The sequence below is a fragment of the Triticum urartu genome, chromosome 5A (genome assembly GCF_056163025.1).
Source record: "Triticum urartu cultivar PI428250 chromosome 5A, HENAU_Tu73, whole genome shotgun sequence".
Classification (NCBI taxonomy): domain Eukaryota; kingdom Viridiplantae; phylum Streptophyta; class Magnoliopsida; order Poales; family Poaceae; genus Triticum; species Triticum urartu.
Window position 1 is genome coordinate 619144803 of NC_141877.1, and position 26035 is coordinate 619170837.

Consider the following 26035-nt stretch of genomic DNA (forward strand, 5'->3'; position numbering starts at 1 on the left):
GATCGTTTGTGCCAAGTTCTAACACCACCGGTGTAATTGACTCTGTATGGAACACTACGTGTTTGGTTCGGCTGCCGGTAACGCAAACGGCAAGGACGACTCTGGGCCTGGGCGTCGGCCAATCGATCACGTGCCTGGGTCGGTCGCCTCGCCAACCGCACGATCACCCTGCGCGCAGCCGTTCGATCACCCAAGGGAGACCCAGAGACGAACCGGTCGGCGTGTGCGCTCATGCACATGTACAGGCCCCCTTCTCTCAGCCTCCACGACACAAATAGGAATGTGATGTGTCGCCTGGATGAACTGTTTGGGGGAGCAAAATTCTTGTGCGAGTTGTGGTAATTCCTTGGGTGCGGGTTTAAAGGAGAGATACGTGGATAGTGCTTGCAAACCAGTTAAGTGGTACGAATGCGAAAGATAGATACTGACACCATTATTATACAACCATGACTACAGTAGTAGCAGGGCAGGCGAAATACATTTAGTAGTAGCTACAGTACTATTTATTCATCCATGAACTCCTCCATCGAACACTTCGTGCCATCACTTCACGCCACGCGCATGCACGCGTCGGGCCATCATCAGCTCGCCCGCCGGCCGCTCACTGTATCCTGCGATAGTGCCATGCATGCATGCAAATGCGCCATGAGAATCAACGAGGTTGACGAGCTGGCATTGTTCAGTGCATGCAAAATCCCTGGTGTGCTCCGCAAGTGGTGTGTGAGGGCTTACTTGTCGCAGTCGGTGTGGGGGCTCACGGGGATGGAGATGCCGAGCTTGCAGAGCGCGGGTAGCTGCCGGGCGCGGTCCGGGAGCACGCCGAAGGACGGGCCGGACTGCTCCAGGCACCTGCAGAGCGCGCGCCGTGCGCCCGGCGTGCCCGCCATCCTCCGCAGCCCCTGCGCGCCGCGGCAGCAGCTCTCGCTCGGCGCCCCGGCGACGGCGCCCACCAGGAACGACCCGCACGGGATCAGCGCGCTCACCGCGTCCCCGCACGACACCTCGGCCGCCGCCTCAGGCTCCGCCACGTCGGTCGCCACCGCTGCCATGGCAGCCGCGAGGAGCATCCCCACGACGACGATGGCATTGGCCCTACGAGTGATAGGCGCCATCCTGATGTCCTCTACGCTCTCCAACGAACGATGCGTGGGCTGGAGCGGGGCGGGCGCTCTACACATATTTATAGGGGGAGGAGGTCAGAAAGGTTGGTGGAGCACCTGAATGCGCCATGCCGCTCGCCGCGTCCTCGTTGCCGCTTTGGGTGCTCTTATCGTAACCGCTCCCCGGAGGCTTATTAAACCGGAGACCCTGTTCGAGTAGAAGGCGCTCGCCGGCGCCGGCCTACTCAATGAGCGCCGCACTGTGCCGGTGCAACTGCAACGCCCGGAAAGGAGGTTCTAATAAAGTCCGTGGCCCAAGCCATACCAGTTTTTTCGATATCTTGTTTCAGGCTTCCGAGAGGCCTTTGTGATAGCATCACTTCTCTTATCCGTCAGTTTTGGTGGGGAAGCAAGAGGGGCAAGAGGAAACCATGTTGGATAGCGTGGGATTTGATGACTCGATCAAAAAGTCTGAGAGGATTGGGATTCCGGGACATTAAGATCTTCAACTTGGCACTTCTGTCCAGACAAGTGTGGAGACTATTGAATGATCCCTCTTCTTTGAGTGCACAAATTCTTAAAGCAGTTTATTTTCCACAAGGCTCTGTCCTAGACGCTCAATTAGGCCCTCATCCTTCACAGATCTGGCGTTCTATACTTGATGGGAGGGATGTTATCACCCAAGGGGTGATCAGAAGAATTGGGGATGGAGCGTCCACGCACATATGGAACCAAAGTTGGATTCCTCGGAATGGACTGATGCGGCCGATTACGTCTCTGTTGGATGATCCACCACAGATGGTTTCAGAGTTGATTGATCACACTGCGGCTGAATGGCGGGAGGACCTGGTCAGACAGGTTTTCATACCACTTGATGCTGAGACTATCTTACAGATTCCATTATGCACTCGGCAGGTGGAAGATTTTTGGGCATGGAATGATGATCCCAAGGGACGCTTCTCCGTACGGTCAACCTACAGGATGATTGTCAGAATCAAGATCGGGCGCGAGGCATGGCTAGTAGAATGGGAGGATCCTTCAAACTCTGAAGCTGAGATGAGGGGGTGGAACTCCCTCTCGAAGGTGGCAGTACCACCGAAGCTGATATTTTTCACATGGCAATTGGCGCAACACTCGCTCCTGATGGGTGACGTTCTAAACCATCGGCACATGGCAACTTCGAGTGTTTGCCCACTTTGTGGAGGGCAGGACAGCTGGCACCATTCCTTGCTGGACTGTAGTGCGTCCCGCTGTGTTTGGGCTCTGTCTGATGGCGAGTTGGTCGAGCATATGTTAGCAACAACGGAGCCAGACGCAAGACTATGGCTTTTTGCCATGAGCGAGTCACTTCCAACAAAGCAGTTTACTTTGATGATCGTCACCTTATGGGCTATATGAAGTTCAAGACGGAAGGCCATACACGAAGAGATCTTTCAGACCCCTTTTGCCACGGACAATTACATCAAATCTTACTTATCCGATATAGAATTCTTGAAGAAGAAGGAGAGAACACAGGTGATAGCGATACCACGGCCGGCGACGTGGGTGCCGCCACCTACTGACCACCTCAAGTTCAATGTGGACGCAGTTGTGTCTCGCTCGGGCACTTTTGGTGCAGTTGGAGTAATCTGCAGGGATGCAGGGGGGCTATTTATGGGAGCTTCGTCACTCACCTTGAGGGGCCTTCGTGACCCTCAGGTGCTCGAAACACTAGCTATTCAGGAGGCGTTAGCACTCTCAGAGGATCTCTATCTCAACCAAATTATGGTGGCCTCGGATTGCAGGGTGGCGATTGATGCGATCAGGGAAGGAAGCCTAGCAAATTTCGGTGCTATTGTCCAGGAGATCAAGGCTAGAGCAGCAACCTTTATTTCATGTTCCTTTAGTCATGAGTATAGGACCTCCAACACGGAGGCCCATAATCTCGCAAAGTATGCTTTATCTTTAGGGTTTGGCCGTCACACCTGGCTCGGCCAGCCCGGCGACCTTGTCTTTGTACCCATGAACATTCTTATTCAGTAATAAAGCTTTGCGAGATTCTCAAAAAAAAAAACTGCAACGCCCGCCTTGGCTTAATTGATCAGCTGCCAGGGGCGCCTTCAGAACGATCTCTGTTCACCTGCTCGCATCACTTTTCCGCGCTTCTCATGCTCTTTTTTTTAAGATTCAGCGTCATACTGGCATTTCATTGATATGCAGAAAGCAATGGAGAAAATACAGAGGGTGAGGAGAGGGTCCTAGGACCAGTTTGATTACAACACTGTAAACCTCGGAAAAAAAACTTTTGTTCTAAATTTTCATGGTGGATCCCAAAAGGGTCTCTCCAAATGAATTGCTCCCCCTTCTCATGCTCTTGAGCGTACCTCGTGTAGCTCTTCTCTGTCATACATACACTTGCCTTTTCATTGCCGTTTATTAGCTCCTTATCCCGTTACGATTTATACGGGCATATGGGCAATGAATTTTGGGGGCGCTGGTCGACTGGCCCAAATTCCGGCCGAACACACCCCGGACATCCTGTGCAATGCCCTCCAACCGTCAGATCAAAGTCTTTTGCTTCGTCTCATTCCCCTAGCATCGTCTTTTTGCCCAAAACACGCAACCGCACACAGTGAGTTGAGAGACAGCAAGTGCCGCGGTCTGCTCTCATACATGGTCGCACGCTCCTCACCATTGATGGTGTGCTTGCAACCTCGCCGTCACCATCGCCGTTCGCGTCCCTCGCCGTCATCTCCCGAGTCACCGCTGGCCAATGTGACCATGGCACCAAAACAAACCTGAATTTTGAATTTGGGTCAATCAGATTTTTTTGCCGTTGATTTTGCTCTTAGATTCATGTTGTGTTTTTTTTTCTGGCCTAAGTTATTTGTTGCGGTGGGCTAATTAATCCCAAATTTGGGTCAGTCCATTTGCTACTGGGCCAAAGCTAATTAACCGCGCGATCCAATCCTCCTCTCTCTCCCTTTGATCATTTTCTGTTTTTTTTGTTTTTATCTGTTTTTTATTTTTTATTTTATTTTTCTTTCTTAGTTGGTTTTTTTGTGGGTATTTTTGGGATGTTGGGTGAATGTAAATATATACACATAAATACTATGCAATATATGTGAAAACACCGTTATGTGCATATTGTTTGCATATGCAAAAGGTTCAATTTTAGAGTGAGGTTGTGTGCAATGGTAAAACTATTGCTACTAATTCGGTGTTCCTTATTTTTGAAAAAATAGTTATTATTTTATTTTCTCTTTTTCTTCAAGGGTAAAACCAATGCCACTAATTCCTTCCTTCTTAGCAATTGTATTCCAGAAAATTTCACGATTACATGTTTCTTATTGCATATTTTTTAAAAGCGCATTTTTGAAATTTTTTCATTTATTTATTTATTTTATTTATTCTTAAAGGATAATACCAATGCCGCTAATTTTTATTCCATAGAAAACTTAATTATTTTGATTTTTTAAAGTTTTTATTTCATTTTATCTCTTCTTTAATGGTATGTCACTAATTCATTTATTCTTAGGAATCATTTTATTGTGAAATTTCAGTATTATATGTTTATTCTTGCATATTACTCCCTCCGTTCCGAATTACTTGTCTCAGGTATGGATGTATCTAGATGTATTTTAGTTCTAGATACATCCATTTCTGCGATAAGTAATTTGGAACGGAGAGAGTATTAGAAAGCACAGTTTCTATGAAAATTGTGTGCAAATTTTGTCATTATTTGTTTTATTCTTCTCCCTATTCTTAAAAGGGTAATATCAATGCCATTAATTCATTCTTTCTTAGAAAACTTCATTGCTATGATTTTTTTAGTTTATATTTCATTTTCTATCATCTTAAAGGGTAATACCAAATTCACTAATTCATTCTTTCTTAGACAAAATTCATAATCTTGATTTGTTTTAGTTTTTGTTTCATTTTTTTCTTAGAAAACTTCGTTATTATGTTTTGATTTTATTTGTTCTTAAATGGTAATACCAAAGCCACTAATTCACTCTTTCTAAGAAAAACTTCACTATTCTGATTTTTAGCTTCTATTTCATTATCTTTTTCTCTAGTGGTAATACAAATTCCACTAACTTATTTCTTCTTAGGAAACTATTTTTTGGTGTGAAAATTCCACTGTTATATTCTTGTTCTTGCATATCATAAAAAGTTCAATTTCCCAGGAGTTGGGCCAAACAAATCATTATAAAAGGCATCATTAGGATGTATTAGGATCTATTGGTTATTGGTTCGTCGTGAGAGTGTTACACGCGAGGTAACCTAAAATTGCAGCATCCAAGGTATGCAATTTTTTCTAAAATGTAACTAAAATTTGCAGTCACTATATGAAGTGAGGTTGAGATGAGATGACCGGATGTTAATCCAAGAGATGGTACCGACAGGTGCTGAGGTCAGACAGTAAAGAAGCCATTGATGAAGCAGCGTTTTAGTTTAGTTTCCTGCCGACCCAACAGGACCGAATCAAGTTCCCAGGCCCACTAGCACGGACCTGCCATGGCCCAATCCGCGCTGAGAGCAGAACATGGGGCACTGGGCAGAGCACACGCAAGCGGGAGCAACTACAATAGAAAACATGTTTGTGGTAGAAAAATAGAAAAAATAGATCTCGACCACCCGATGGGAGACTGATGGCCCAGATTTAGGTGGAGCAATCTGTCTGCATAGTTTGCAAAAAGGTCCTTCGCTGCAAGCAAATTTGGTCTCGATGGCTTCGTCGTTCAATCCCAATCGCATACAGAGCGGCAGCCCCAACGCTGGCGGCGGCGGCCCAAATCCATCCTCAAGCTAGGTGAAGTCAGAAAATCTCCGATGGCTCCTGACTGTCATGTCGCCGGCGGCGCGGTTTGAGGCAGACCAAATTAGATATTGTCGGCTACTATGCTCCACCCTGCAGTGTGCTCGTACAGGCTCGCAACCTCTCATCTGAATCTTCGGTAGCTGTCGGTTCGTCGCCTCCTCTCTCTCTCTCTCTCTCTCTTTGTCTCTCTCTCTCTCTCACGCACCAGGATCACCTCGTGTCCTCCTCCCCCTCGTCAGCGGCAAATAGATGTTAACTTTGTTTGCTATTTGTGTTGCATCCCAGTTTAATTTATCTGTACTGTTCTATTTTCCTGCACTTGTTCGTGTCAAATCTGCTTGTGTGTGCATGATGCATTTAGTAACTTCGATTTGATGGTGTATTGCTCCTGTTCTTGGTGGTTTCGTACTCTAACTTGGAAATTTTGTTTCACTGTTAAGTAGTACTCTGCAGAACTAAGTTGGAAGGTTGAGGACGGTTGGATAATCTTAGGGTCTTGAAGTTTACAACAATTCACTAAAATTTTCAGTACCCGCAGTTCGATATATAGGGGTGGCTTAATTTTCTGTATGTACTCACATATCTGTGATACATATTGACACACTTTGTAGTGACAAACATATTCAACTTCCTTGCGTAATTAGTGGTGTACGTAGTACAAGCCACTAATGTACCGAAATATACATGGATTTCATGAAGTAGATATGCGCAAAGATTTTTATTATAAAGCTAACAAGATATGGGGCATCATCACTGTGCAGATTAAGTGGTTTTTGGACAGAACTGCAGATTTATAAATGGTCACTAGACGGAACGAATGGAGAAGAAGATGAGATGTTTCAGGTGCTTGCTGCAAAATTTCTGTTATATCACTGACTGTTGGTAGGGGGGTTTTCATATAAATGCATTAAGTGGCTTGAGACCCCCTCAACCAGAATCTGTGCCATCCACCTCTGATCCAACGGCTCAGGGCTGTTTTTACTATTCTTTCACCACATGCCCTTTTTCTATCCTAGTCGCTCCCCACGCAAGCTGCCGGTTCTTCTCGCCAGTCGCCACACCGGCAAGTCCAGCACTCGAGCTAGCTTCTTTTTTTTTGAACACAAGAAAACTTTATTGATGATCAGGTGCATTTTAGGTGCATTTTACAGAAAGAAGTATGAAGGGACTCATGCTAGAACCAGAAACTATGTCCTTTCCGGGACATTGACCTTGATCTGCTTGTGTACATAAGCAACGAAGAGCTAAGGACCTTGACTGAATCCGCAAAGCTAATCGAGCTTGATGATCAGCTTTTACATTGTTGCTTCTGTTGATGTGAGTGATCTTGTTACGACTAAAAGAGGGAGAGGCTTGGATCTCTGCAAGGAGAGGTCTGTTCTCCCAACATCCTGGAGCAGCAAATACCGTTGATGACCTTGCCGCCGAAACTAACACCGAGCAGTCGGTGCAAAAGTGAGGGTTCTGAACCTGCAGAAGATCTGCTAACTTAGTAGCTAGTAGCAGCCTATAAGTCTCAGCCTGGAGGGGTGATGAAACTGGAGGCAAAAGCGCAGAGACGTGTAGTCGTTGGAGGTGCCGATTGTCTTGCATGGTGATGATTACTCCTAAGCCAGCATGGCCCAGCTCTGAATCTATGCGTCTCTCCCAGGCTGCGTCGCAAAAGATGACATTCCCTGTAAGGTTATTACAGTCATGTGTATGCGTGGTTGTTGAAGAAGACTGCAACTGCTCCTGAGCTTTATCACTTTCTTGTTGCTGAGCGAAGTTCTTATCTTCTAAATTGGCTGCTTCAATTATTGCATTTGCTGAAGCATACACCTGGGAAGGCTTGCATAATTTGCTGCAAAATAGACAATCGTTCCGAGTTTTCCAAAGACACCATAGAAAAGTATAGAGAGTAGTCAAGTTTATTTTTGGATGTTGAGATGTAATCAAAGCACGAATCATATCAGGAATAGAATGATAATTTTCAGCCAGAGATTCCGTTTTAATAAACCAGGGATAGCAAAACCATGCAACTTTAGAAAAAGGGCAGAGAAACAACATATGCATTTCATCTTCTAATAGTCCACATCTAGAGCAGTTTTCATTGATATGTTTGGAGTACCTACCTGCCCTCTTACCTGTAGGAAGTGCTTTCCTAAGAAGCCTCCAAGAAAATGTCTGAACTCTTGGTGCCATTTGCTTATCCTCCCACACCTGATTAAGAAGGGAAATGACCTGCATAGGGACAATTTTGGGCCTTTGCCTTGGTGGAAGCTGAAGATTGTTGAAGCAGTGCTTGTAAGCACTTTTGGAAGAGAATTCACCTGCAGGAGTTAGTTTCCAAACCAACATATCCTTACCATTTGCCTTAATAATAGGAGTTTGTAGAATGGTATTAGCCAATTCAGGAGTGAAAAGAGAATTAATCAAGTTTGCATTCCAGTTCTTTTGACCCGGTATCCAAAGATCTTTAACTTGTGCAGGGTAAGAAAAAGATTGTTGCTGAGTTCTGACATTCGCCTGATCTTGGACATATTTTGAAAAAGTTTAAATCTTAAATCGTCAACCATGATGAAACTTATATGGCAATCCACCTGCACTATTTCTATTTAAAAAATATAGATTCCAAAAGCGCATAGTAAACATGAAAACAATGGAATACTAGAAATATCATTAATATTCCTTCGACATCAATAAAAAAGTTCAAGAAAAAACTTATGGTTAATTTCAACATAACCTGTGCAAACTACCCAATTGCACATTTCTAATCTAAATCCGCGATTGATGAACATAATTAAATTTGTGATTTAATGACTAACTACCCAATTGAATATTTTTAAACGTATCACTAGAAAAATTGTAGACTGAGCAACTGCAAAATTAGTTTTTAGAAAGTGCAACTGCTAGGCTGCATAAATTTTACTATAAAATGACCGTCTACCTTTCAAACAGAACAAAATGAAAAACCCCAAAAGATTCATATGTGTTTTTAGAACATAGATGCATGCCACCTTTCTTTTCTCTAGAAACACAACCGAATGATAAAATGCTCAAATACACGCGCATACACTCATTACTATGGACATACATTGTCAGAAAACTTTGAATAAATCCAAGAAAATACGAACACCTGCAAACAGATGTAGAACTTAAAGGTTCCACTACAAATAATCTAACCATCTGAACTATTTTGCTATGTACCACTCTTCTTTTTTCACTGATACCACTATTGTGATTGCCACTGACCTAGGAAGCGGCAGAATGTGGGATCTTCAAATTTTAGAAACTCACGGCCCACATGGTCTCAATACAAGATCCAGTGGCATACAAATGACAATGTGTTTCTAAAGAAAACAAATCGACAATGTTATGAATATTAAAACGTTTTTGTTGATTCTCGGTCGACTATGGACTTTCTTATTATACAATCGACCCTGAGAGCCATATATTCAACATTGAGGATACATATACATTCTTTTATAGTAGACCGGCAAATTACTACACCATAAATATCTTGTACATGCCTATGATTAAATTTGTAAAATTGGTTCTGATGTGTTCATGTACGGCCAAAAAAATTGTAGTCAAAGTTTATAGAGTTGTAGAAACTTTTTTTTTGAAATGAAAGGTAGATGGGGTTCTACCTTATATATTTCAAAACAAGCGCAAGCCTGAGGACCAAAAGGTCAAGTACATGAGGCTCATATTCAGCACCATGGTGCCCTGACTATAAGCGGCCAGATTTGAATGAGAAAGTAAGTAGAGAGAAAAAAAGAAAGAGGAAGGCATCAGGGAGGCAAAGGTAGCAGGCTAGCATAAGCAGGGGACAACCATTGTATCCAAGCTGCCAGAGCATCTTGATCAGCTGTTTTTCGTGCTCTATTTTTCCACAAAGTTAGCAACTGCTCAACATATAGTTTGATGTAGATAGGAGACCATTGCTTGTTGTTGAAAACACAATCATTCCTACGTGCCAGAGTGTGACGGCAGCCGCAGCAAACATCAACAAAAATCTGCTAGAGGGAGGCCAGGCATGCAGCGCCTCCTGCATGAAGCTGATCTGTGGAACAGTTGGTAAGATTTGTCAATGTGCAACGAGTCCCATAGTATCGAAGCTAGAGAACAGCGGAGGACAACATGATCAATAGATTCACAAGCAGGGCAAATATCACAATCCTGGTGCGCGGTAATGGACGTCTAGTGCTTGTTGACCATGTTGTCACGTGAGTTTAGTCGCCCTTGAAAAGCCAGCCACAGGAAGATGTGGTGCTTCAAAGGGATGACAGGGTCCCAGATCCAAGGACTAATAACAGAAGAAATCCCTCTGAAGGTGAGTAGCCTGTATATGTATGATGTAGTGATGACCCACAAGTATAGGGGATCTATCGTAGTCCTTTCGATAAGTAAGAGTGTCAAACCCAACGAGGAGCAGAAGAAAATGATAAGCGGTTTCCAGCAAGGTATTCTCTGCAAGTACTGAAATAAGTTGTAACAGATAGTTTTGTGATGAGATAATTTGTAACGAGCAACAAGTAACAAAAGTAAATAAGGTGCAGCAAGGTGGCCCAATCCTTTTGTAGCAAAGGACAAGCCTAGACAAACTCTTATATGATGTAAAGCGCTCCCGAGGACACATGGGAATATCGTCAAGCTAGTTTTCATCACGTTCATATGATTCACATTCGGTACTTTGATAATTTGATATGTGGGTAGACCAGTGCTTGGGTACTGCCCTTCCTTGGACAAGCATCCCACTTATGATTAACCCCTCTTGCAAGCATCCGCAACTACAAAAGAAGTATTAAGGTAAACCTAACCATAGCATGAAACATATGGATCCAAATCAGCCCCTTACGAAGCAACTCATAAACTAGGGTTTAAGCTTCTGTCACTCTAGCAACCCATCATCTACTTATTACTTCCCAATGCCATCCCCTAGGCCCAAACAATGGTGAAGTGTCATGTAGTCGACGTTCACATGACACCACTAGAGGAGAGACAACATACATCTCATCAAAATATTGAACGAATACCAAATTCACATGACTACTTATAGCAAGACTTCTCCCAAGTCCTCCGGAACAAAAGTAACTACTCACAAATCATATTCATGTTCATAGTCAGAGGGGTATTAATATGCATAAAGGATATGAACATATGATCTTCCACCAAGTAAACCAACCAGCATCAACTATAAGGAGTAATTAACACTACTAGCAACCTACTAGCACCAATCCCGGACTTGGAGACAAGAATTGGATACAAGAGATGAACTAGGGTTTTGAGATGAGATGGTGCTCATGAAGATGTTGATGGAGATTGCCCTCTCCCGATCGAGGAGTGTTGGTGATGACGATGGCGATGATTTCCCCCTCCGGGAGGGAAGTTTCCCCGGCAGAACAGCTCCGCCGGAGCCCTAGATAGGGTTCCGCCTCGTGGCGGCGGAGTTTCGTCCGAGAAGATGGCTTATTGATTTTTTCCCATCGAAAGACTCCATATAGCAGAAGATGGCCACCGGAGGGCCACCAGGGGGCCCATGAGGTAGGGGCGTGCCTAGGGGGGTAGGGCGCGCCCCCCACCCTCGTGGGCAGGGTGTGCCCCCTGGTGAGTTTCTTCCACTGAGTATTTTTTATATATTTGGAAAACATCTTCCGTGAAGTTTCAGGATTTTTGGAGCTGTGCAGAATAGGTCTCTAATATTTGCTCCTTTTCTAGCCCAGAATCCCAGCTGCCGGCATTCTCCCTCTTTATGTAAACCTTGTAAAATAAGAGAAAATAGGCATAAGTATTGTGACATAATGTGTAATAACAGCCCATAATGCAATAAATATTGATATAAAAGCATGATGCAAAATGGACGTATCAACTCCCCCAAGCTTAGACCTCGCTTGTCCTCAAGCGAAAAGCCGAAATCAAAAAATATGTCCACATGTTTAGAGATGAATGTGTCGATAAAAATAAAATACGGACATGAGGGCATCATGATCATTCTTAGAACAACAACTTACATAATTCTTTGTCATATAATATCTAATGCTAGAGTAATAATTCAATCACAATATCAAGTATGAATCGTAAACTTCATTGAAAACTAACAAACTGCAATCTCAGTCATTGAAGCAATTGCAATTTATCATAACACAGGAAAGAGTCAATGTATAAGAGCTTTTCAGCAAGTCCACATACTCAACTATCATACAATCTTTCACAATTGCTGACACTCACACAATACTTATGGGTATGGCGTTTTAATCGGACACAGAGAAAGATAGGGGCTTATAGTTTTGCCTCCCAACATTTTACCTCAAGGGTAATGTCAACAGTAATAGTTCATGAAAACTCACATCCAATTAGCCATATATACCAGGATCTTTCCAACATATTGTGCTTGCCAAAGGATAAAATGTAAAAAGGAAGGGTGAATATCACCATGACTCTTATGCAATGTATGAGATAAAAGTAAAAGATAGGCCCTTCGCAGAGGGAAGCAGAGGTTGTCATGCGCTTTTATGGGTTGGATGCACAAAATCTTAATGCGAAAGAACGTCACTTTATATTGCCACTTGTGATATGGACCTTTATTATGCAGTCTGTCGCTTTTATTACTCCCATATCACACGCTCGTATAAAGCTTATTTCCTCCACACCAATCAATCATACATATTTAGAGAGCAATTTTTATTACTTGCACCGATGACAACTTACTTGATGGATCTTACTCAATCCATAGGTAGATATGGTGGACTCTTATGGCAAGACTGGTTTAAGGGTGTTTGGAAGCACAAGTAGTATCTCTACTTGGTGCAATGAATTTGGCTAGCATGAGGGGGAAAGGCAAGCTCATCATGTTGGAAGATCTGAGACAATATAATTTATCTCAGATGTAAGAAAACATAACCCATTACGTTTTCTTCCTTGTCCAATGTCAACTCTTTAGCATGTCATATTTTAATGAGTGCTCACAATCATAAAAGATGTCCAAGATAGTATATCTATATGCGAAGACCTCTTTTTCTTTATTACTTCCTATTAATTGCAACAATGACCAAAACTGTGTTTGTCAACTCTCAACAACTTTTATTCATCATACTCTTTCTATGTGAGCTCATTACTCTCCATAAGACTCATATGATCTCTTTGTTTCTTTTTATTTCTTTCTCTTTTCTTTTATTCCTTTAGGATCATGGCAAAATAATCAAGCCCTTGACTCAACACTAATCTTTATTATATAGCTCACGGACTCGATTACAAAGAAGGATAATAAAGCAAAACTCACGAATAGATCATACTAAGAACTTTTATTCTACTAGATCAAGATATTACCAAAAGGATCGAACTAAGAAAAACGGTAAAGATAAAGTGATGGTGATACGATACCGGGGCACTCCCCCAAGCTTGGCAGTTGCCAAGTGGAGTGCCCATACCCATGTGATTATGTCTCCTTTGATGGTGAAGAAGGTGGGGTTGTTGACGATGGATAGTCGCACATCGAGCGTAGGAGGTCTTCTAACTTGCGGATAATGCCCTTGAGTGCGATGATATGCTCCTTCAACAAAATATTTTCACGTGTGAGATACTTATTTTGTATACGAGCCAACTCAATCATCTTGAAAGCTTCGATTTCTGTTGGGGTAAGAAGATTGTGATCTAGTTGAAGGGTGTCTTCTATTGCTGGAACTTGGTCCTCCATGGCCTTCTTGATCCCTTCATCCTTGTTGATCTCCATAGGTTCTTCTCTCTTCAGCTCTATCTTCATTAGCCAAGCATCATTGCCCTCATGGTTGGAGGAGGAGGGAGACGACATAGTGCGTGGCCTTGACAACCCTGACAGAAAACAGCTCGAAACAAAGACATGAGATTTTTGCGTGATACGGGTGTCAAAACCCCCGGGAGATTATATAATGAATTTTTATCAACCAAAATATGTGTCGTGTACGAAAAGGGAGTCCGGAGAGCACACGAGGTGCCCACAAGGTAGGGGGGCGCGCCCAGTAGGGTAGGGCGCGCCCTCCACCCTCGTGGAGCCCTCGTGTCCTTCCCGGACTGCAGCTTATTTTTCTATTTTTCTAAATATTCCAAAACAGAGAAATATTTCCTTAAAACTGTTTTGGAGTCAGTTTACTTACCATACCACATACCTATTCCTTTTCGGTGTTTGAAACATTCCGGAAAGTGTCTTTATGTATTCCTCCGGGGTTACGGTTTCAATAACATTGGTTTCAACATTTATGGGATTACCTGAGATATAGTGTTTGATTCTTTGACCGTTCACCACCTTCGGATTTGTGCCTTCGAAGTTGTTGATTTTTATGGCACTGGACCTCCTCGATAACGTAAGGGCCTTCCCATTGAGAGAGAAGTTTTCTTGCAAAAAATCTTAAACGAGAGTTGCATAGCAATACATAATCACCTACATTAAACTCACGCTTTTGTATCCTTTTGTCATGCCATCTTTTAACTTTTTCTTTAAACAACTTGGCATTCTCGTAGGCTTGGGTTCTCCATTCATCAAGTGAGCTAATATCAAATAGCCTCTTCTCACCGACAAGTTTAAAATCATAATTAAGTTCTTTAATAGCCCAATAAGCCTTGTGTTCTAGTTCGAGAGGTAAGTGACATGCTTTTCCATAGACCATTTTATACGGAGACATACCCATAGGATTTTTATATGCAGTTCTATAGGCCCATAATGCATCATCAAGTTTCTTGGACCAATTCTTTCTAGAACTATTAACAGTCTTTTGCAAAATTAATTTGAGCTCTCTATTACTCAATTCTACTTGACCACTAGACTGAGGGTGATAAGGAGATGCAATTCTATGATTAACATCATATTTAGCAAGCATTTTACGGAAAGCACCATGAATAAAATGTGAACCACCATCAGTCATTAAATATCTAGGGACTCCAAATCTTGGAAAAATAACTTCTTTAAGCATTTTAATAGAAGTGTTATGATCAACACTACTAGTTGGAATAGCTTCTACCCACTTAGTAATGTAATCAACATCAACTAAAATATGTGTATAACCATTAGAGGAAGGAAAGGGTCCCATATAGTCAAAGCCCCAAACATCAAATGGTTCAATAACAAGTAAATAATTCATAGGCATTTCTTGACGTCTACTAATATTACCAATTCTTTGACATTCATCACAAGATAAGACAAACTTACGGGCATCCTTGAAGAGAGTAGGCCAATAAAAACCAGATTGCAGTACCTTATGTGCAGTTCTATCTCCAGCATGGTGTCCTCCATAAGCTTCAGAGTGACACTTGCGTAGGATCTGTTCCTGTTCATGCTCGGGTACACAACGTCTAATAACACCATCTACTCCTTCTTTATAAAGATGTGGGTCATCCCAAAAGTGATGCCTCAAATCATACAAGAACTTTTTCTTTTGCTGGTATGTGAAACTAGGTGGTATAAACTTAGCAACAATGTAATTAGCATAATCAGCATACCATGGAGCAGTATGAGAAGCATTTATGACATTTAATTGCTCATCAGGAAAGCTATCATCAATAGGTAGTGGGTCATCAAGCACATTTTCTAACCTAGATAAGTTGTCTGCAACGGGGTTCTCAGCTCCTTTTCTATCGACAATATGCAAATCAAATTCTTGTAGCAAGAGAACCCATCTAATAAGTCTAGGTTTGAATCAACAATATAAGGTCTGAACTTATCACAAGCAAATACAACTCCTAAGAATTCTTTTTCAGTAGTAGCATAATTTCTTTGAGCATTGTCTAGGGTTTTACTAACATATTGAATAACATTTAATTTTTTATCAACTCTTTGTCCTAGAACAGCACCTACAGCATAATCACTAGCATCACACATAATTTCAAAGGGTAAATTCCAATCAAGTGGCTGAACAATAGGTGCAGAAATCAATGATTTCTTAAGTATTTCAAATGCCTCTACACAATCATCATCAAAGACAAATGGTATATCCTTTTGTAATAAATTAGTTAGAGGCCGAGAGATTTTTGAGAAGTCCTTAATGAACCTCCTATAAAAACCGGCATGACCAAGGAAACTTCTTATACCTTTGATGTCCTTGGGACATGGCATCTTTTCAATAGCATCAACCTTGGCTTTGTCAACTTCAATACCTCTTTCAGAAACTTTATGCCCCAAGACAATACCTTCATTAACCATAAAGTGGCACTTTTCCCAATTCAAGACAAGATTAGTTTCTTCACATCTCTGCAAAACTCGATCAAGGTTGCTCAAGCAGTCATCAAAAGAAGATCCATAGATGGAAAAGTCTTCCATGAAAACCTCACAAATCTTTTCACAGAAGTCAGAGAATATAGCCATCATGCATCTTTGAAAGGTAGCAGGTGCATTACATAAACCAAAAGGCATACGTCTATAAGCAAAAGTACCAAAAGGGCATGTAAAAGTAGTCTTTGATTGATCTTTGGCTGACACATGTATTTGAGAGAAACCAGAATAACCATCTAGAAAGCAAAATTGTGTATGTTTAGATAATCTTTCTAGCATTTGATCGATAAAAGGTAAGGGGTAATGATCTTTTTTAGTAGCCTTATTTAATTTGCGGAAATCAATTACCATCCTATAACCTGTAATAATTCTTTGAGGAATCAATTCATCTTTATCATTAGGAACAACAGTAATACCTACCTTCTTAGGGACACAATGGACATGGCTTACCCACTGACTATCAGCAACGGGATAAATTATACCTACCTCAAGGAGCTATCTCCTTTCTTACCACTTCTTTCATTTTAGGATTCAGCCGGCGTTGATGATCACAAACTGGTTTAGCATCTTCTTCCAAATTAATTTTATGTTGACATAGAGTGGGACTAATGCCCTTAAGATCATCAAGAGTATACCCAATAGCAACACGGTGCTTCTTCAGAGTTTTCAATAATCTCTCTTCTTCATGCTCTGAAAAGTTAGCACTAATAATAACAGGATATATCTTTTTCTCATCAAGATAAGCATATTTAAGGGTATCAGGTAACGGTTTAAGATCAAACGCGGGATCACCCTTGGGTGGAGGAGGATCCCCTAGGATTTCAGTAGGTAAATTGTTTTTCAGCATAGGTTCCTGTTTAAAGAATACTTCATCTAATTCCCTTCTTTCATTCATAAACATATCATTTTCATGGTCTAGCAAATATTGTTCTAAAGGATCACTAGGAGGTACGGCAATAGAAGCAAGACCAATAATTTCATCCTTACTAGGTAATTCTTCTTCACGGTGTTGTCTACTAAATTTAGAAAAATTAAATTCATGAGTCATATCATCTAAACCGACAGTAACAACATCTCTTTTGCTATCTATGGTAGCATTAATAGTATTTAAGAAGGGTCTACCAAATATAATGGGACAAAAGCTATCTTGTGGGGAACCAAGAACAAGAAAATCAGCAGGATATTTAGTTTTCCCACACAAGACTTCAACATCTCTAACAATTCCCATTGGTGAAATAGTATCTCTATTGGCAAGTTTAATTGTGACATCAATATCTTCCATCTCAGCAGGTGCAATATCATGCATAACTTCTTTGTATAAGGAATAAGGTATTGCACTAGCACTAGCACCCATATCACATAAGCCATGATAACAATGATCTCCTATTTTAACAAAAATAACTGGCATGCCTACTACAGGTCTAGGTTTATCTTTATCACGGGGTTTAGCAATTCTAGCAGTTTCGTTACAGAAATAAATAACATGCCCATCTATATTATCAGACAAGAGATCTTTAACAATAGCAATATTAGGTTCAACTTTAACTTGCTCAGGAGGTGTATATGTTTTAATATTGCTTTTACGAACCACAATTGAAGCTTTAGCATGATCCTTTATCCTAACAGGGAAAGGTTGTTTCTCAACATAAGAAGTAGGAACAATAGGATCATTATAATTAATGGTCTTTTCTTCAACTTTAATAGGTGCAGCTACTTTTACTTCTATGGGAGGATGATATTTAAACTACTTCTCCTTGGGGAGATCAACATAAGTAGCAAAAGATTCACAGAAAGAAGCTACTATCTCAGAGTCAAGTCCATATTTAGTGCTAAATTTACGAAAATATCAGTATCCATAAAAGATTTAACACAATCAAAACTAGGTGTCATACCTGACTCCTTACCATTGTCGAGGTCCCAATCTTCAGAGTTGCGTTTAATTCTTTCCAATAAATCCCATTTGAATTCAATAGTCTTCATCATAAAAGAGCCAACACAAGAAGTATCAAGCATGGTGCGATTGTTACCAGAAAGCCGAGCATAAAATTTTTGAATAATCATTTCTCTTGAGAGCTCATGATTGGGGCATGAATATAACATTGATTTAAGCCTCCCCCAAGCTTGAGCGATGCTTTCTCCTTCATGAGGCCAAAAATTATATATATAATTGCGATCACGATGAACAAGATGCATAGGATAAAACTTCTGATGAAATTCCAATTTCAATCGTTTGTAATTCCAAGACCTCATATCATCACATAGCCTATACCATGTCAATGCATCTCCCCTCAAAGATAAGGGAAAGACCTTATTCTTAACAACATCTCCGGGTACACCTGCAGGCTTAAATAATCCACAAACTTGATCCACATGTATCAGATGTTCATCAGGATGTTTTGTTCCATCTCCTAGAAAGGGATTAGCTAGCAGTTTTTCTATCATACCCGAAGGAACTTCAAAGCAAGCATTTTCATTTTCATATTCATTTTCAGTAGGTTCAGTAGGTTGAGGAGCAACTCTTTGCTCTACTGGTCGGGGTGAAGATACCCCGAACAAGCCCCTCAGAGGATTACCTTCCATGGTAACAAGTGACAGTAAATTTCAGCACACGATATAAATTTTTCCTTACCAAATTCCACCTACCAAAGGCGCTTCACTCCCCGGCAACGGCGCCAGAAAAGAGTCTTGATGACCCACAAGTATAGGGGATCTATCGTAGTCCTTTCGATAAGTAAGAGTGTCAAACCCAACAAGGAGCAGAAGGAAATGATAAGCGGTTTCCAGCAAGGTATTCTCTGCAAGTACTGAAATAAGTGGTAACAGATAGTTTTGTGATGAGATAATTTGTAACGAGCAACAAGTAACAAAAGTAAATAAGGTGCAGCAAGGTGGCCCAATCCTTTTGTAGCAAAGAACAAGTCTGGACAAACTCTTATATGATGTAAAGAGCTCCCGAGGACACATGGGAATATCGTCAAGCTAGTTTTCATCACGTTCATATGATTCACGTTCGGTACTTTGATAATTTGGTATGTGGGTGGACCGGTGCTTGGGTGCTGCCCTTACTTGGACAAGGATCACACTTATGATTAACCTCTATTGCAAGCATCCGCAAATACAACAAAAGTATTAAGGTAAACCTAACCATAGCATGAAACATATGGATCCAAATCAGCCCCTTACGAAGCAACGCATAAACTAGGGTTTAAGCTTCTGTCACTCTAGCAACCCATCATCTACTTATTACTTCCCAATGCCTTCCTCTAGGCCCAAATAACGGTGAAGTGTCATGTAGTCGACGTTCACATAACACCACTAGAGGAGAGACAACATACATCTCATCAAAATATCAAACGAATACCAAATTCACATGACTACTAATAGCAAGACTTCTCCCATGTCCTCAGGAACAAAAGTAACTACTCACAAAGCATAAACATGTTCATAATCAGAGGGGTATTAATATGCATATAGGATCTGAACATACGATCTTCCACCAATTAAACCAACTAGCATCAACTACAAGGAGTAATTAACACTACTAGCAACCTACTAGCACCAAACCCGGACTTGCAGACAAGAATTGGATACAAGAGATGAACTAGGGTTTTTAGATGAGATGGTGTTGATGAAGATGTTGATGGATATTGCCCTCTCCCGATCGAGGAGCGTTGGTGATGACGATGGCAATGATTTCCCCCTCTGGGAGGGAAATTTCCCTGGCAGAACAGCTCCACCAGAGCCCTAAATAAGGTTCCGCCTTGTGGCGTGATAACCCACAAGTATAGGGGATCGCAACAGTTTTCGATAAGTAAGAGTGTCGAACCCAACAAGGAGCTAAAGGTAGAACAAATATTCCCTCAAGTTCTATCGACCACCGATATAACTCTACGCACGCTTGACGTTCGCTTTACCTAGAACAAGTATGAAACTAGAAGTACTTTGTAGGTGTTGTTGGATAGGTTTGCGAGATAATGAAGATCACGTAAATAAAAGGTAGGGGCTGTTTAGGTTAAGAAACAATAAAGTAATTATAGCGAGTGTGGAAAAGTGGTGGTAGGAGTTGCGAAATTGTCCCTTTAAGCAATTGACTACTTTACTAGACCGATAGTAAGTATTATGTGGGAGAGGCCACCGCTAGCATTTCATCCCTGACTTGGAATTCTATGCACTTATGATTGGAACTATTAGCAAGCATCCACAACTACTAATGTTCATTAAGGTAAAACCCAACCATAGCATTAAGATATATTGGTCCCCCTTCAATCCCATATGCATCAATTTCTATGCTAGGTTGAAGCTTCTGTCACTCTTGCCCTCCAATACATAGTCCTATCAACATACAACTAACCCTAGGGTGTGATCCACGCGCGCAATCATATGATGGGCACCAAAGGACAGCAACATAACCACAAGCAAATTAAATCAATCATAGCAATTCATCAACCACCGATAGGACAACGAAAATCTACTCAGACATCATAGGATGGCAACACATCATTGGATAATAATATGAAGCATAAAGCACCATGTTCAAGTAGAGGGTACAGCGGGTTGCGGGAGAGTGGACCACTATAGATAGAGGGGGGAAGGTGATGGAGATGTTGGTGAAGATGGCGGAGGTGTTGGTGAAGATCGCGGTGATGATGATGATGGCCATGGCGGTGTTTCGGCGCCATTGGAGGAGAGGGGGAGAGGGTCCCCCTTCTTCCTCTTCTTCCTTGGCCTCCTCCCTAGATGGGAGAAGGGTTTCCCCTCTGGTCCTTGGCCTCCATGGCGTGGGACGGGCGAGAGCCCCTCCGAGATTGGATCTGTCTCTCTCTCTGTTTCTGCGTTCTGTTCTGGCTCTGTTTCACCGTTTCGTATATATATGGAGATCCGTAACTCCGATTGGCCTGAAACCTTCGCCGTGATTTGTTTCCGAATATTAGCTTTGTTGAGGCAAAAGAAGAGCGTCAACCGCCTTATGGTGGGCTCACGAGGGTAGGGGGCGCGCCCTACGGGGGGGGGGGGGGGGGGGAGGCGCCCCCTGCCTCGTGACCACCTCGAGCACTGGTTCGCGTTGATTTTCCTTCCGAATTTTCCATATTTTCCAAAAATAAGCTCCGTCCGTTTTTATCCCATTTGGACTCCATTTGATATGGATATTCTGCGAAACCAAAAACATGCAACAGACAGGAACCGACACTGGGCACTGGATCAATATGTTAGTCCCAAAAATAATATAAAAAGTTGCCAAAAAGTATATGAAAGTTGAATAATATTGGCATGGAACAATCAAAAATTATAGATACGATGGAGACGTATCATGGCGGCGGAGTTTCGTCCGAGAAGATGGCTTATTGATATAGTCTGGCTACGCTCCATCTTCACCACACAAAATATTCACATCATGCACAACCCCGATGACAAGCCAAGCAATTGTTTCATACTTTTGACGTTCTCAAAACTTTTCAACTTTCACGCAATACATGAGCGTGAGCCATGGACATAGCACTATAGGTGGAATAGAATATGATGGTGGAGAAGACAAAAAGGAGAAGATAGTCTCACATCAACTAGGCGTATCAACGGGCTATGGAGATACCCATCAATAGATATCAATGTGAGTGAGTAGGGATTGCCATGCAACGGATGCACTAGAGCTATAAGTGTATGAAAGCTCTAACTGAAACTAAGTGAGTGTGCATCCAACTTGCTTGCTCATGAAGACCTCGGGCATTTGAGGAAGCCCATCATCGGAATATACAATCCAAGTTCTATAGTGAAAATTCCCACTAGTATATGAAAGTGATAACTCAAGAGACTCTCTATGAAGAACATGGTGCTACTTTGAAGCACAAGTGTGGAAAAAGGATAGTAGCACTACCCCTTCTCTCTTCTTCTCTCATTTTTTTATTATTTTTATTTTTTTCATTTTTTTATTTTTTGGTGGGCTTCTTTGGCCTCTTTTTTTATTTGGGCTTCTTTGGCCTCTTTTATTTTTTTGTAAAGTCCGGAGTCTCATCCCGAATTATGGGGGAATCATAGTCTCCATCATCCTTTCCTCACTGGGGCAATGCTCTAATAATGATGATCATCACACTTTTATTTACTTACAACTCAATATTACAAATCAATTCTAGAACAAAGTATGACTCTATATGAATGCCTCCGGCGGTGTACCGGGATGTGCAATGATCTAGCGTAGCAATGACATCAAAAAACGAACAAGCCATAAAAACATCATGCTAGCTATCTTATGATCATGCAAAGCAATATGACAATGAATGCTCAAATCATGTATATGATGATGATGAAAGTTGCATGGCAATATATCTCGGAATGGCTATGGAAATGCCATAATAGGTAGGTATGGTGGCTGTTTTGAGGAAGGTATATGGTGGGTTTATGGTGCCGGCAAAAGTTGCGCAGTACTAGAGAGGCTAGCAGTGGTGGAAGGATGAGAGTGCGTATAATCCATGGACTCAACAATAGTCATAAAGAACTCACATACTTATTGCAAAAATCTATTAGTCATCGAAACAAAGTACTACGCGCATGCTCCTAGGGGGATAGATTGGTAGGACAAGACCATCGCTCGTCCCCGAGCGCCACTCATAAGGAAGACAATCAATAAATAAATCATGCTCCGACTTCGTTACATAACGGTTCACCATACGTGCATGCTACGGGAATCACAAACCTCAACACAAGTATTTCTACAATCCACAACTACCCACTAGCATGACTCTAATATCACCATCTTTATATCGCAAAACTATTGCAAGGAATCAAACATATCATGTTCAGTGATCTACAAGTTTTATGTAGGATTTTATGACTAACCATGTGAATGACCAGTTCATGTCATCTCTCTAAATAGATATAAGTGAAGCAAGAGAGTTTAATTATTTCTACAAAAGATATGCCCACACTCTAACAAATATAAGTGAAGTAAAAGAGCATTCTATAAATGGCGGTCGTATATGTAAAGAGAAACAGGCAATCCAAGCTTCAAATGATATAAGTGAAGCACATGAAGCATTCTATAAAGCCATACTCAAAAGATATAAGTGAAGTGCAATGAGCATTCTATAAATCAACCAAGGACTATATCATACCAGCATGGTGCATAAAAATAAAAATAAAATCCTAAATGCAAAAGACGCTCCAAGATTGCACATATCGCATGAACGAAACGAATCCGAAAACATACCGATATTTGTTGAAGAAAGAGGGGATGCCTCCCCAGCATCCCCAAGCTTAGACGCTTGAGTCTCCTTGAATATTTACTTGGGGTGCCTCGGGCATCCCCAAGCTTGAGCTCTTGCCTCTCTTCCTTCTTCTCACATCGAAACCTTCTCAATCATCGAACACTTCATCCACACAAAACTTCAACAGAAAACTCGGTAAGATCCGTTAGTATAATAAAGCAAATCACTACTCTAAGTACTGTTGCAAACCAATTCATATTTTGTTTTTGCATTGTGTCTACTGTAATATAATTTTTCCATGGCTTAATTCACTGATATGAATTGATAGTTTCATCAAAACAAGCAAACTATGCATCAAAAACTGAGTCTGTCTAAAACAGAACAGTCTGTAATAATCTGAACATTCACCATACTTATGATACTTGAAAAATTCTACCAAAATTAGTAAAAAAAATTATAGGAAGACAGTGCAAAAAGAATCAGAATCATTCGACGTTCCAGCTAAAAATGTAAAATCGCGCACTACAGCCAAAGTTTCTGTCCTGCACCGTACAAACCATCAAGCAAATGTAAACATCCTAAAGGCAAACCTTGGCACATTATTTTTATAATACAATGGAATTGTACAAGGGGATAATTATTTTTATTTAAAAGTTTCTGTAATCAAGATTCACAAAGTTGCCGTGAGCATGAACAAAGTTCAAGGAGCTCTCCCACTTCAACAATGCTTGTCTTTCTCACTTTCGCTTTCCTTTTTGAAAAAGTTTTGGGTTCCCCTCCTTATTTTTGTTGTTTTTAAACTATATAAAAGCACACAACATAAATAAATGACCCTCTAAAACTTCCGGGTTGTCTCCCTGGCAGTGCTTTCTTTAAAGCCATTAAGCTAGGCATATAGTGCTCAAGTAGTGAATCCACCCGGATCCCGAGGTATATCAAAGCCAATTTTAATTATCAATGATTTGTAATTTAGTAGTGAGCACAAAGCAACATATATCAAACAATGGCGAAGTCTAACTCTCTTCCTATGCATCGGCATGTCATAAAAGATCAATTCATGCACACCTAGTAAAGGCCAATGCATAGTATAAACAGTTTCTTGCAATTTTATCATGTTGGAAACATAGAGAGGTGGAGATATAGTTCCTCTCTCATAATAATTGCAAGTAGGAGCAGCAAGCACATGCATATTATATTCATCAAAATCATCATGTGTATCGGTAAAAGGCAACCCGTCAATATAATCCTTAATAAGTGCAAACTTCTCCGATATAGTGTAGTTGGGAGAATTCAAAAAGATAATAGGACTATCATGCGTGGGTGCAATAGCAACAATTTCATGTTTAACATAAGGAACTATAGCAAGTTCATCTCCATAAGCATAATTCATATTGGCATCTTGTCCACAAGCATAGCAAGCATCATCAAAAAGGGATATTTCAAGAGAATCAATGGGATCATAACAGTCATCATAGCAATCATCCTTCGGTAAGCACGAAGGAGAATTAAACAATGTATGAGTTGAAGAGTTACTCTCATTCGAAGGTGGGCACGGGTGATCAATCCGCTCTTCCTCCTTTTGTTCTTCGCTCGCCTCCTCATCTTTTTCATCTAATGAGCTCACAGTTTCATCAATTTCTTCTTCCATAGACTCCTGCAAAATATTAGTCTCTTCTTGGACAGCGGAGTAGTCCTCAATATATAGTTTAACATAAGCATTAGAAGCATAATTCTCATAACAATATTCAAGTATGGCAAAAAATTTAGATTTGTGAAGAGTATCATCATACTTTTCAATCAAAGAAGCAATTTCAGAAGCACCCTTAAAAGCAACAAATTCTTCAATTTGTTGAACATCATAGTAATTATAAACACCCTTAGCATACGCAGATATGATTCCATTATTACTAAACTCACATTGATAGGGAAGGTGTTTCTTAGGGTTTTCAGAACAACAAGTAAAATCATATATTTCACATAAATTCCAAGCATAGCATTGCAAACGTTGAATTTGACTCCATAATAGTTTCCCTTTTTCAGATATACGGTGTCGCACATAACAAGCATGCTCATCTAAAGATTTGCCCTCAACTAAGCTAGTTGGGGTTTCGGCACGAGCACAAAGGGATCGAAGATGATCCAAGTAAAAAGCTTTAGCAGTGTGATAGATTTTGAGTGGTTCTTCAACCATTGGTTCAGTAGGTACAACTAATTTTTTTAGTATTTTGCGTTTCCTACCCATAACTAAAGATAGAAAAAAACTAAGAACAACATTTAAAAATTACTTAGTGATAAAGCAAACAAGCACACATGAGAATATTCACCCCACGCTATTGCTCCCCGGCAACGGCGCCAGAAAAAGGTCTTGATAACCCACAAGTATAGGGGATCGCAACAGTTTTTGATAAGTAAGAGTGTCGAACCCAACGAGGAGCTAAAGGTAGAGCAAATATTCCCTCAAGTTCTATCGACCACCGATACAACTCTACACACGCTTGACGTTCGCTTTACCTAGAACAAGTATGAAACTAGAATTACTTTGTAGGTGTTGTTGGATAGGTTTGCAAGATAATAAAGAGCATGTAAATAAAAGGTAGGGGCTGTTTAGGTTAAGAAACAATAAAATAATTATAGCGAGTGTGGAAAAGTGGTGGTAGGAGTTGCGAAATTGTCCCTTTAAGCAATTGACTACTTTACTAGACCGATAGCAAGT

General features: G+C 41.1%; 2 protein-coding genes across 2 annotated transcripts; both read right to left on the bottom strand.

Annotated features, from left to right (window-relative positions):
* Positions 1 to 400: 400 nt before the first annotated feature.
* On the bottom strand, positions 401 to 1161 carry LOC125506230 (non-specific lipid-transfer protein A-like). The gene is made up of 2 exons (XM_048671089.2): positions 733 to 1161; positions 401 to 611 (listed from the first exon to the last, which is right to left on the bottom strand). Exons 1-2 carry the CDS (start codon positions 1110 to 1112, stop codon positions 602 to 604), a joined length of 390 nt encoding a protein of 129 aa, XP_048527046.1. The 5' UTR covers positions 1113 to 1161; the 3' UTR covers positions 401 to 601.
* A 5877-nt stretch (positions 1162 to 7038) lies between these two features.
* LOC147973423 (uncharacterized) lies at positions 7039 to 8329 on the bottom strand. The gene has a single exon (XM_087524995.1). The coding sequence runs from the start codon at positions 8242 to 8244 to the stop codon at positions 7039 to 7041; it is 1206 nt and encodes a 401-aa protein (XP_087381121.1). The 5' UTR covers positions 8245 to 8329.
* Between the last annotated feature and the right edge of the window lie 17706 nt (positions 8330 to 26035).